This window comes from Tauraco erythrolophus, chromosome 8, assembly GCF_009769465.1.
Source record: "Tauraco erythrolophus isolate bTauEry1 chromosome 8, bTauEry1.pri, whole genome shotgun sequence".
Classification (NCBI taxonomy): Eukaryota; Metazoa; Chordata; class Aves; order Musophagiformes; family Musophagidae; genus Tauraco; species Tauraco erythrolophus.
In genome coordinates, this window is record NC_141472.1 from 42,561,097 (window position 1) to 42,574,394 (window position 13,298).

The window sequence follows — 13,298 nt, forward strand, 5'->3', positions numbered from 1 at the left end:
TCACTTCTGAAACGCTCTGGTGTCTATTCCCTTATTTCTGTGGAGAAAAAGAAAAGTGGATCTCAATCCACGTTCTGCTCTTGTTCAGAACCTCTATCACATGCCTCCTCCTTGCTTTTCCTGCAGCCTGAACATTTTGGCTATACTGGCAGCTCATCTACAGAGAAATGAAATCTCCTTGTTCTCTTACGGCCATCTCCTTTGCCCCAGTCTTCAAGGAGGGCATTTGTTATTCCTTTTGGAGATCTCTGACATCCCAGGCTGGTTAGTGAACTGTCTCAGCTGAGGCCAGCTCAGCTAGAGAATTTCTTCAGGAACAATGAGAACTTGCCGTTAAGCCGTATCTAATCTGCCAGGGTGATCTAAACTGTGGACTTAGTATCCAGCTGGAGAACTTGCCCCACAGCTGCAGGAAAAAGAGGTGACATTGAGGTTTGCTTTCTTTTACTTTTGTGGTACCAACAGAAAGAAAATTCGCTTGCGTTCTGGTGTCCTGTATCTCAATAAACCCCAGCAGAGTACAGCTATAGTGGTGCTTCTTGTGAGTACACAATCCAAAAACCCCCAGGGCTTCAGGAATGAATGAAATTAATAATGATAATGTGTAAGATTACAGCAGTGGAGTGCGACTACTTTTCTGTATCTTGATAGTTTGTTTTATGAGAAGTGGTTTCCCAATAAACTGTAAATCATACCTTCCGTCAGGCACGCAGAACAGCCTGAGAGAAGACCACACGCTCAAAGAGGTTCTGATTGCTCCTGAATCTGGCTCAAAACTAATGTTCCTGCTAGGCTGCTTAACTCAGTAATCTGGTAATAAATAGTAAAAATAGCAGCGTTGTGACAATATGGTATTGTCTGCACTACAGCCAATGCAGTATTGTTTGTGACAAAATTGCTAAGAAGAGATGGCTCTTCAGTGCATTCTTACTGATGGACGATTATACCTACTCTAATAGGAAAATAGAGGTTTGCCTATCTTGCTCCAAAATGAGCTCTTGATAATGGAGAAAAATAAGGATTAATTCATCGAAATGGTTGTCTTTTGTCACTAAGCCCCTACTTGTCATGACTTACGAATTTGCTATTCAGGGTAAAAGCTTGAAACATAAGAGAAATAAAAGGGCTAGGTAATCGGTAATCCATGGGAATAAATCACATTATATAATAATGTTTTATCACATGCTGCACATTGCTAACTCTCCCTGATGTAATTGCTTTTAAGAAGGGCATGAGAGCCTTTGTAACTAGCCCGCTCCTCGCACATCCACATCAGATAACAAGGACAACCCCTGTGGATTGGAAGAAAGGGAAAATCTCTGGAGAAACGCTCAAGAACTGACCACTGTCATCTTAATCGTGTGACAGAGGCTAATTTAATGAAACCGGTACTCTGTTCTTTGGAGGAAATCTGTTTCAGGAATTGCTGAAGGCTGGGGGCTGTCTCCTGCTTTCCAGAAGATACCAACAGCTATTGCAAGGAGATACAAGATATGTGCAGGGAGAAAATGATGGAGGAGGAGAGCACGTGGGGTACACCGGGCTATTTCAGACAGCTTTAGCTCAGTGCAATGAAATTCACAGAATCACAGAATGGTTTGGGTTGGAAGGGACCTCAAAGACCATCCAGTTCCAACCCCCCTGCCATGGGCAGGGACACCCTCCACTACACCAGGCTGCCCAAAGCCCCATCCAACCTGGCCTTGAACACTTCCAGGGATGGGGCAGCCACAGCTTCTCTGGGCAACCTGTGCCAGTGCCTCATCACCCTCAGAGTGAAAAATTTCTTTCTTAGATCCAATCTAAATCTCCCCTCTTTCAGTTTAAAGCCATTGCCCCTTGTCCTGTCACTACACGCCCTTGTAAAAAGTCCCTCTCCAGCTTTCCTGTACTTTTAGGTACTGGAAGGCTGCTATAAGATCACCTCGGAGCCTTCTCTTCTCCAGGCTGAACAGCCCCAACTCTCTCAGCCTGTCTCCATAGCAGAGGTGCTCCAGCCCTTGGATCATCTTCGTGGCCTCCTCTGGACCCGCTCCATGTCCTTTTTGTGTTGAGGACCCCAGAGCTGAACACAGTATTCCAGGTGGGGTCTCATGAAAGCAGAGCAGAGGGGCAGAATCCCCTCCCTCGACCTGCTGGCCATGCTGCTCTGGATGCAGCCCAGGACACGGTTGGCTTTCTGAACTTGCCTCGGCACAGGGTTTGGGGCGTAAGGAGAGTAAGTTGCAGGTATTTTAAGCAGACAAGGAAGAAACGTTGCCACGCTCCATGTTGGAGAGCCAAGGGGAAGGAGCAGGACAGCAACCCTGAAGCGCAGGAACAGGCTCCAGGCTGTGTCTTTCCCAGATGCTGATTCACTGACTGCATCCTGACAAACTTCTGGTAAATCTAACACAGCCAGAGCGTCGCCCAGAGATACTTTTGTCTCTGCTTTTCCCTCAGAGTAAATAAGGGTAATGCAACGGAGGGAAGCGCTGGTATGGCATCCAAGGAGGAGTATCCTTTCACCTGACTGTGGACCTGGCTTGCCTCCCGCCCTCCCTCCTTGTTCCTGCCTTATTTTCCCTTGGCGAGCAGCAGTGCCTGGAGGCCTGATCCCCTAGAGAGCACCGGCCCTTCAAAATGGAGGTGGAAACAAAGCCCGCGCGCCCCGCTGTGCGGCTTGGTTTGACGTCCTCCCGCCGTCGAGCGGGACAGAGGGGCCAAACCCCCGTTAATTACTGTTAATTACCGTAAATGAGCGAGGCGAAGAGCTAACCTGGGCGCTGCGGGGAGAGCCGGGGGCGGCTGTGCGGCGGGAAGCCGCCGCCTCTCTCCTTCCCTCCCTCCCGCCTTGGCGGCCGTGAGGGGGGCGCCGCTGAGGGGAGCCCGCGGGGCCGTTAGAACCGTTAGAGCCGTTGGCGGCCGCCACCTGCCGCGCGGACTACGCCTCCCGGCAGCCCCCGCGCCGCCGTTCGGCGGCGGAGCAGCCCCGGGGGCGCGGAGCGGGCGGTGAGGGCTCCGCGCCGCCCCTCCCCGCGCAGCCGCGCCTGGGCGGGGGGCGAGCCGGGCTGCGCGGCTCCTCTCCCCGCTCCGCCCCGCCCGGTCGGCGGCAGCAGGGCGTCTGCGGCACCTGCCCGGCGGAGCGCTCGCTCCCTGCGGCCGGCGCCCGCCCGCCCGCCCCGCCGAGATGGCGGATCCCGCCGAGTGCAGCATCAAAGTGATGTGCCGGTTCCGGCCCCTCAACGAGGCGGAGATCCTGCGCGGGGACAAATTCATCCCCAAATTCAAGGGCGAGGAGACGGTGGTCATCGGGGTGAGTCTGCCGCATCCCTCTCCCTGCGGCGCGGTGCCGGGACGGGGCGGGAATCCCTCCCTCCCCGGGGCGAGCATCCCTCCCCGCAGTCCCGCCGCCCGGAGGATCCCCCCCCCCTCCTCCCCAGCCGCCGACGGGCCCCGCGCCCATTGTTCCCGCTGCGGCGGAGCGAGGGAGGGGCGGCGGCGCTCCCCTCCGGGACCGCTCCCCTCCGGCGGGGCGAACCCCCCCTCTCCCCCCCCCCCCGCCGTGGGCGAGGGTCTGGGCTCCCCCCGGGGGTCGCGGGCCGGGCCCGGGAGGGGTGGGGGCGCGGGGGCGGCCGCCGCTGCCGGCGCTGATGTCATGCCGGTGACTGGGCATGCTCGCCGGCGCTCCGCGGGGGCGGGCGGCCGTCCGCGCCTCCGCCGCGCCCCTGCGGCAGCCGCCGGGGAGAAAGTTTTCCCGGTGCGCGGGGGGCTGCGGTGGGATCCCCCTTCGCGGGGGCTGCGGGAGCGCTCCGTATCCCTGGCGGGCGCGGAGCCCTGCGAGGCGAGACAAAGCCGAGCCGGCTCCGAAACGCTGGGCTGCTCCCCGGGGCGAGCGGTGCCCGAACGCGCCGCTGCCCCGGGCGGGCTGATGCCCGGGGCTCGTCCCGCACGGCTGCGGGTGGCGGCCGGGCAGCGTCGGCGGGACGCACCGAGGTGCTGGTGGGTCCCTGCGGCACAACCGGGGCACCGCATTGGCACCCTGAGTTAATGACCCATGCGAGGGGAAGTTGTCGGTTTTTTTTTTTTTTTCGTTGAAAAAATTAGTTTTAACATCACGTCGTTACCCTCTTGCAGCAACGACGTAACCGATCTGTGCGTTTTCCCCGCGCGTTATAGCGGGTGGGCTGTTGGTGACGGCAAAGGCTTGAAATCGAACAAAGCGTGCGCGTATCTGGCTCCTCCGCGGGTCGGGATGCGGTTCCTCCGCACAGGGGTTTGACATGGCGGAAAAAAAAAAAAAAAAAAAAAAAAAAAAAGCACCTTTGCTCTTCGTTCTGGGAGCTGGAGCTTTCTAAGCGGGTGTCTCCCGTCGGGCTGCGGTCGGGAGTGAACCGCCGGTGCTGGTTTGGGTGGGTGCACAGTTAAATTTTTGGTTTCCTATGTAACCAGCCCGTGTCTTCGGTGCTTTGGTTTATATATTGGTCTACTGTGTTAAACTGGTAATGTGATCCCTACTGTACTACGATAAAGAGATCTTAAAGCTAGTTGTTAATACAAAGAATGAGAATTACTTGTATGATTTGTCCAGATTCTTATTAAAACCTCCATTTTTTTTAGAAACTCTGTCATGAAAGTTGTAAAAGAGTTATGGAAAAAAATCAGTCAATTCTGGACATAAATAGCGAACTCGTTTTTCTGAATTTGTTTTTATTAAGTGTTTTCTGTGTAGCCACATCAATTTTCTTTATTCGAGGATTAAAGTCATAATGCCCACGATAATCTGTTAACAATGGAATGATCAAATTGGTTATCAATCTCAGTCAGCAATGGAGGGCTGTCTTTGGCCAACAAATATTTGGAACGAAAGCGTAACTGTAGCACGGTCATTTGGATGTTTGAGAAACAAACGTCAGCAAATTCCCCTTTCCCCTTAAATAAATAAACCCTCAGACATATTAAAAGTAAAGTTCATCTACTGTAAATCTCTTAACAATGTTGTCTTTTTAAGAGAATTAGAATTTAGAATCCTTTCTTCTCACCTAAGTGAACGTGCGAGTATATAATGCGTCTTTGTTTATAAAGTATCTGTTGTCTGGGAAAACAGTAACTGTGATGTTTTGAAAAAGGTATTTGTGTCTTGCAGACAGAAGATGATCCTTTAGCAAAGGCAGAAAGGGAAAATAAGAGCAACTGTCTATTTGCTACCATGGAAGTTTAAAGAAATATTTAGAAACAAGAAATGTGCATGTGTTTGTTTATATAAATACATATAAATATTTATATCTATCTATCTCTTCAATTTGGCAGGGTCATTTTGGGGGGTTATTTGCCATCTTGAAAGTCTGGTCAGAAGCTTAGAGTGTGCCTTGGCTTTCCCTTCTCAGGGCAAAACACCAGTCTTTTGTAGGTGCACGTTTTAGTCATCTTATCTAGTGAAATATGTCCTCAAATACTGCTTTTTTTTTTCTTTTTTTCCCCAAGAGAAATCATCCGTCTGGGGTTCCGTGGGGATATTTGTAGTTTTGTAAGCGTGAACGAAGATGAGAATCTTTCCATGTTCTTTGTCATCTTTATTCGCAGTACAGAGCTCCTTCAGCTTTGGTGTAACTTGATCTACAGTGGATGCCACTGCAGTATGTTGGTAGAAAGTGGTACTGGTTGTTATTATTTACTGGTTTAGAGTGATGGCTTAGCTCCAACAAATAATGCCTGGCAAGGGGTAGGACTCCTAATTTTGGTGGAAGACACTACCAGAGTAGGCTTCCTTCTAGAAAAGCGGTATTTTAGCCTTCCAAAGCTCTTGGAAACATTGCATAAAGCAAAAATAAGCCAGAACCAAACACTTTGTCGTGTGTGTTTCACTACAGCGTTTGAAAAACACTGCATTGCAGCTTGGATTTTTGTTCCATGAAATATTGGAAAGAAAGAGGTTTTGTTAAAATTTAAAACCAACCAAACAAAACCATGTAAAACCTCCCTGAGGACTTCTGTCATTGCATAAGAAAAATTAAAATCTGAATGATTTAAAGGAAATGCCTCTTTTTTCTGACTAGCAAGTCTGACTAAATTTACTTCTCCTTCCAAACAAACAATTGTGGGGAAAAGACTTTCTTTTTGAACTTCCCACCGTCATCTCCCATTATACTTCCTTAGGGCTTTGAGCAGATTTTCCAGCAAAAATTAAAGCTCATGACTTGATGATATTTCTTGAAAACAAACAGCGATGAAGGAAGCTTGACAACTTAGGCTTGAGTTTCCCCAGGATATCTTCACGCCATGAATAAAGTTGTATTATAAAGCTGTGTTATAAGCCGTAGAAAAGTATACGATGCCCGTGGTCCCGTGGTTCAGAGCTCTTTGTCAGGGAAGTCCTAGGGCAACGTCTGAACTCCTTTCAAACCAGTTAAACCCCTCGGCATCGGGATTTGACCCAGTGTCTTATGTTCTGGCCTCTTCTGTCCATCTTCATGCGCTTTACGCATGCAACGCAGGGAAGTACGGAAGATTAAAATGTCTTAGCTTAAATTTTCCATTGGTTAAACTAGAGAAAACCCACTGTATCTTGATTCTACTTTAAAGTTTTAAATATAAAAGCCTTTTAGATGGATCTCATCTTTAACCATGGCAGGAAAAGGTGACAGTGGTAAATCCATCGTTTTCTTTTGCGGTTAGCTACCCAACAGTCTCAACAGACTGCAGCTTCATTTTATGTTTCTGCTCCTCTGCAACCTCAAGGTGACTCTTGGATTGATTGTGTTGGCTGACATGCCTAAAAATGTGTTTTTCTAGCTGGCTTGCATCTCACGGCCTCGTTGGAGAACGTGGAGCCGTTTGCTGTAGTAAGCAACTGAGGCAGGCTTCTGGCTCATGGTTTCTTCGTGCTTCCCCTGTTCCTCCGAGTACTTTTATTCCTGAGCATCTGCAAAGGGAGGATGCAGAGAGGCTCAGGACTTGGTGAGATGCTCTCCCTGAGGAGACTTTTCTGGTTTAGGTTTATGGGGAAGAGTGCTTCCAGCCCTTTTCCCTCTCCCCTGTTGGAAAATATTTAGGAATTTAGTTGTGAAGGAGACAGTATTTTCGCCTCCTTTCTCTGTTAGGTCTAGGGTGACCGCTTCCCTTTTAGCGCAAGGCTGATCTGAAACTGATTTTTTGGGGCAAATATCTCCCGGTTTAGAACGGAGAACATCTAAAACGAATCTTTCCAGCCAGCTGGGAAACCTCATGTTGATATTACCAGAAACAGGGATAAAAGACTCTTCATTCTGGCCGTCAGCTGCTTGTTGAGCTGCAGCGTGAGGGCATGTGTAAAGCCCAGCTTAGCAGGAGCTGCTGAGCACTGCAGATCTCTGCTGCGCTCTCGGTGTCAGGCGGGGAGCTCAGGGCCTTCCTCGGCCCCTCGCTGCCCGCACCGGGGGGCTTCAGCGTAGCTCTGCCAGCTCCCATGGGAAACTGCCCTGGGAAAACCAGTGGAGAGCTACAGGGTGGTCCCTGCGGCATCGTGCTTTGCTCACGTGGGGGAAAATGCCGTTATTTCATCTGTGAAACATTCCACATAACTATTGTGCCTGAAAACAAACAAAATCATCACCTGATACTGCGCTGCTGTCACCGTTCCGCAGTGTCACATTCCATGAAATAAAGGAAAACAAAAAATTGATGGCTGATTCCTTTGCAGTGGGTGGGGTGGAATCTGAGCAGGGTTGTGGTTTTTTTTTTTAATACTTTCTGCAGTAAGTACTGTTTGGAATGTTGCCTTGTGGAGAGATTGTCACTTGTTTCCATCCCTAGAATATTTGGTTATGTTTTACCTTTTATTTCATGTATGCCAGTAAAGTCAGCAGAGCTTGTACTAATGAAAAAAAGTCATGTTCTTGAGTTCCTCCTCTATAGAGATCTCTGAAGGCTGTTAAGCAGTTGTCACTCTGTGGTTAAGGCAGACTCACAAAAAACCCCTGGGCTAGCAGATAAATGACTAGTTAAAAAAAAAATAAATTAAAAATCCACCCTGTGCTGCACAGCTTTTTTCATGGAGCGTGGTCCATTGTGCTTCTAACAAAAGCCAAGCATCCATCTCTACCCCAAAACACACAGCCCTTCTGCTTACGGAGGGTTTGCTCATGACGTGTCTATAAATACCTGTTAGGAAAAGCTCACACTGGTTTGGTGTAGGAGGTGAAGTGAGATGGGACTTCTGTCTTGGTGTAAAATATGTCAGCGGATCCGCAGCACGCCGTTTTCCTAGCAGAAGGCTTCATCTGGGAACCTAAGGCTTTCTTTGTCTCCCAGCATCTCCAGTGTGTTTTCCAGCTCTGCTCAACTCTTCGGTTCTGATGAGGACTGAGCAAGTTTTGTATGAAAGCTTTTGTGAAGGACCGTGGTGAGATACGGGTAGCTGGCATAGCTGAGCATGGCATTTATGTGGAATCAGTGGTATCTGGAGACACCAAGAGCTGACAAACATCTTTGTGGGACCTGTTTCTTTCAAAAGTGTTGCTAATCCTCCTACATCCTAAGATTTTCCTGGACCCTGGCATAACCTGCTGCATTTTCCTGTTTTGTGGATGCAATGAACCATGATGCGCTCTGCTCATTCCCCTGTGGCTTTGGGCTTTGTTGCTTTCAGGTCAGACTATTTCCAGAGCAGCAGCAGCCCAAGACTGACAGATCTGGCACTTGTGTTTTTTTGGGTGATTTCTCTCAGTAGCTTAAGCCAGGAGGTTTCTTGGGAAGAAGTGGAAGCCTGTAGATCGATGCATGTTGCTGTTCATTTGGGAAAGAACAAACATAAAGATGATTCCACTGGGTCCAGATGGTTTTTCTGTGCCTTGCAGAAGGAATTATTTCATTTACTGAAGATCTGCTGTGGTAGCCATTCAGGGAGCTGCTCATGTGCCTGATTTTTTAGAGAGGGATTGTTTTCCTAAGGCATACTGCTGTGCTTCACACTTGTTTTCAGGTGTGGAAGGTTAAAATCATGGGACTGATGAGATCACCAATAGAGTAGATTTTTGGTTCTGTTTTTACAGTGTGTTGACCAAAGAATTAAACTGTCCTGGATGTAATTATCAAGAAATAAAATACATTTATTTCTTGACATATCAATACTGCCATATAGCAGCAAAGCAAATGTAATGTACAGTATTACTTTCTCGTAATGTAAGTCAGTGGAAAAAATCTGTCTTGATAAGGGCTTGCAAAAAAGTCTCCAAGCTTCTCCAAACCCCACATATTCTCCTTCTCCACCACCAGCCTTTGCATCTGCCCAGTCCCATAACCTGGGCTGGGTCGGCACAGAATGGGGAGACAACTTTTCTAAGGAAATGCCGTGGGTTTGCGTGGTGATTTGGCACACGCAGAGCTTGGAAACGTGGCAGGGGGCAGAGCGTGGTGGTGTTTAGAGGGTGGCGAGTGGCTGTACGAGTCCCGTGGGTGGTGATGCTCTGGGAGTTCCCTCAGGCTGCACCACTCGTGTCGGGGTGGCAGCAGCCGATGCGGCTCCTGGGAGTCCGCTGGCACCAAACCAGTTTTCTAAGATGCTCCAGAGACAGAGATACTTTCCTCCCAGTTAAGGTTTGAAGCAAAATCCTCAGCTTGTTAAAATCTGCTTGGCACATTCTTGCGAGGTTTAAGCATAGATAGTCACTTCTGCGGGGTCAGTGTGGTTTGGGGTTTTCTGTTTCTTTCTTTTTCTGAATCTTCTGCTGTTTTCTGTTCTGGAAGGGATAGTCTTTCAAGTGCATCTGCAAGTGCTGAACTGGGGGAAAACTATTCAACGTGGATCAATGGGTACTTCTTGGATGAAGTTGTATGTATTTTCTGTTTTGTAAAAATGTAGTGAGAAATAAAGGTGTGAAAATAGTTTCTATTTATTGCTGGTAGTGCTGGAAAGATGATTTACTCAAAATACAAAGCTTGCTATTTTTTCACCAGAGCAATTTCCCTTTTATGTTTCCTTGGGGCATTGAAGGCTTTTTTTATCTTTTTCTAGTCCTATTTGGGTATCTTTCTCTAAAAATATCTTCATCCTGCATACCTATCCTGTCAAAAACCATAGATTTCTATTTAAAGCTTTGAAACTTAAAATATAGATGATATATTTCAACAAAATAGATTGTCAAAGAACTGGAAAACGTAGTCTCATGCCACTCTCAATGTTTTTTTTCCTGTGGTGTCTCCTGCAGAATGCCTTTGGTTTAGACCAGAAGGTTTTGACCGTTTGGCATCTGTGCTTGTTGCAGTCTTTGTTTCCTTCCCCCGAGATGCAGCAGTTAGTCACTGCTGTTTGGATTCATTTTTGCAAATGGCTGTTCGGGCTGGTGCAGTCGCATTTATCGGTACTTGGGGAAGTCTGGGAGTAGTTTTTTTTTTTTCTGCATCGTTGGAGATGATTTCTCCTGAAGCTTCCTGCCCTAATCGAAGGCTTAACGTGCAGCGAGGAAGCTGTTAGGGAGTGATGTGTACTTACGTCTCCATGCATTGCTTCAGCGTTTCAAACTGTGCCAGAAAAATAAAAGCTCTTGCAAAAGATAAAATGAAGGATGAGATGCCACTTATAAGTCTTTGATATTAATATGCTTTTCTCTGCAGTAGTTTTTTGAGGATCGGGGCAGGGGAGGGATGCTTCTGTAAAAACAAGTACTTAGGAGGAGAGATTATTTAATTTAGTGTTTCTTGATAGTTTTTAACTAGACTACTGACGCCCTTGGTATTATCATTGATATCCTTCCTGTTATCATTAAAATGACTCACCTTAGGATTTGTTTTCTTCCACATTTACTGGTTCTGAAGTGCCTAATGTGTCTGCAGGTTTCTAACGTTTCTAACTCTATACCCAGTGTATCAGAGCAAGTTGCAGATGTCACAACTGTGTTTTTCGTAAAGGTGGGCTTTCCTTCTGCTGAGGGCAATGTTAAATGGAAGTTAACGATCTTGTGTCATCAGTAGTTGTCAGTTCTTGTTTGAAGACTTCAGCGTACATAAACTGAGCTGAAGTTGAGCTGTTCATCACTAATACTGTACATGTAGGGAAAAGGGGAGCTGTGGACGTGTGTTGAAGAGGAGGCAGTGGCACAGGAGAAACAAATGAACGGGGTGTTCTGTTCTCTGCTTGGGAAAGAAACACACATCATCCAATTTCCACTTATTAGCTTCCGTGGCTTGGGACGGTCTTGTTGCTGATGCATTTCTTGTTGAATTCTGCCTGGTTTAGTTGAATACAAAAGTGCGTTTGGAATTTGGTGGGAATGTTTTCATCAAAAGATCTCTTCCACGCAAGGGGATTTATTTGTGGTGGTTTTTTTTTTTTTTCCTTTTTTTTTGTCTCTGCATAGGCAGCAGTCCCGTGCACAGTATGTTTTGTGTTTGTTTTTGTTGAGTCCCTTTGAGCTTGACATGTTTTGCCTTAATGTAGCCAAAAAAGACCAAACACAATTACCTACCAACTGCTTTCAGACTCTTTACTTTCCCTCTTTCGTTTGCTTTTATGTTGCTGCAGCCTTTAAAAACTCAGAGGTCGTGCCAAGGTAAGACTTATTCTGACAAGTTTTCACCAAGATACTCGACTTAAAAAACCTGGATCTGTGTGGGAATGAGCCTTGGTTCAGGCTCTGCTCTCAGTTCTCTGTATTGTCGGGATCCAGGATGCTTCAGGGTGAGGCAGCGGGCAGAAAAAATGAAGGGACACTGGATCCAAGTCATTTGAGACCACAGCCTGGGTGTGCAATGTGGGGTCATCTGTGCTTCAGCTGGCGCTGCAGGTGTAGAAGAAGAAAAGTGATTTAGAGTTGCTCAGTAGTTGCTTGACACTTTTGACTTGCCTGTGGTGTTGCCAATGTTTGTTTTCCTAGCTCCACTGGAAGGTGCGCGTTGGACGATGGTGCTTGTCCGTGTGATGGCTTTGTGAACTGGGAAAATACTTTTATTCGATTTTTATTGGATTTTGGAGTGTGAAAATAGTGGATACTTTAAAAAAACCCACAAAAACAACACAATAGCAAAAAAACTTTTATCTCTAAATATCCAAAATGGAATCCTTGAGAATCTTAAAGGTGTGGAGTTGCAGGCCTGATATTTCTGATGGATTCCTCTTTTTATTTATCTGCTGGAAAGAGCCAAATCATTTCTATATATTTATGGCCTCTTTGGCTCTTTCGATGCAATGTTCTGGAAACGCATGTGATTTTTATCAGATTGCCATTATAGTATAAATAATTGGTCCCATGACAGCTTCAGAAAATGCATATTTCCAAATTACGAAATAGAGTCCTATTGAAACCAAGAATGTTGGATTTTTTTTTCCCCATGAGAAATGAGTATTCAGAGATAAGGACTTAAATATTTAATAGCAGTCCTCTTAGATGTTTTTGCTAAAAGTGATTCATTTTTTCAGTGCTTCACTCTCTGCTAAAAGAAGTCTTACTCTGCTACCTGGTTATGATGATGGATAGGAGATGCTCTTGGTTGGTGTAAGAGACTCTCTTCTGGGTCAGGGAGCAGTAGGATTCTGGAAAAACTGGTTGGTTTGAAGCCGTTGTTAAGTATTTCTGTTGTGTGGGGAGTGTGTGATACTGAAAACCACATTTTCTTCTGTGTCAAATGGCCCAAAGGCTTGCAGTAACTTTTGCTGTACTCCTGAAAAAAATAATCCTGAATTTACTTAGATATTGTTGCTATGACACTGTCTTTTCTATTTAATTGTCCTTGTGGCAGCCTGTGAGGTAAAGAAGGCATCTTATTTTGGGGAGTGCAAGTTGACTTCTAAAGTCACATTGGGAATCTACAGGGAAGTTGAGTCTTTGATGCAAAAGTATCATCCTGACTGCTAAATTATTCTCTCACGTAGCAAAGGATGTGCAGGAGACCCTTATCTGAATTGGGGTAACTGGGTTAGTGAATATTTTTAGCAAAGCTGTTAACAGAAGCTGGATTTTTCTGCAGTTGTAATTTCTTTTCTTGACTCTACAGTTCTCCTGAATTGCTCGAATCTCTGTATTTAGGCCACCAGTGAGATGTGGATAATGCTGCAACTTCTGACAGAGCTTTGAGATTTTATATTGTTCACTTAGTAATAATCCAGTCCAAAAATCTACTAAGGAAAGTCATCTGGCTTTTTTTTTACTACATTGCTCTGCAGTACAAATAGCTGAGCAGCTGTACTTGGAGGCAGTAGAGCTCAGTAAGGGCAGCACAGAATGCAGTTGGAGGATGTACGTCTCTATATGTGTCTCTGTATGTGGGACTAGCTCGTAACACACAACGGTGATCACCAAGACATGTTTGTGGCTAGTTCAGCTGGAGCTGGCCCAGCACATGTGTAT

At 46.7% G+C, this 13,298-nt stretch overlaps 1 protein-coding gene across 5 annotated transcripts in view; it reads left to right on the plus strand.

Moving 5' to 3' along the window:
* The first annotated feature begins 3,169 nt into the window (after window positions 1–3,169).
* KIF5C (kinesin family member 5C) overlaps window positions 3,170–13,298 on the plus strand; it is a 78,042-nt gene continuing 67,913 nt past the window's right edge. For all 5 annotated transcript variants that reach the window (XM_086615370.1, XM_086615373.1, XM_086615372.1 and 2 more), the window contains exon 1: window positions 3,170–3,295. In XM_086615370.1, the coding sequence (XP_086471496.1) occupies window positions 3,170–3,295 (126 nt within the window). The remainder of the gene's footprint in view (window positions 3,296–13,298) is intronic.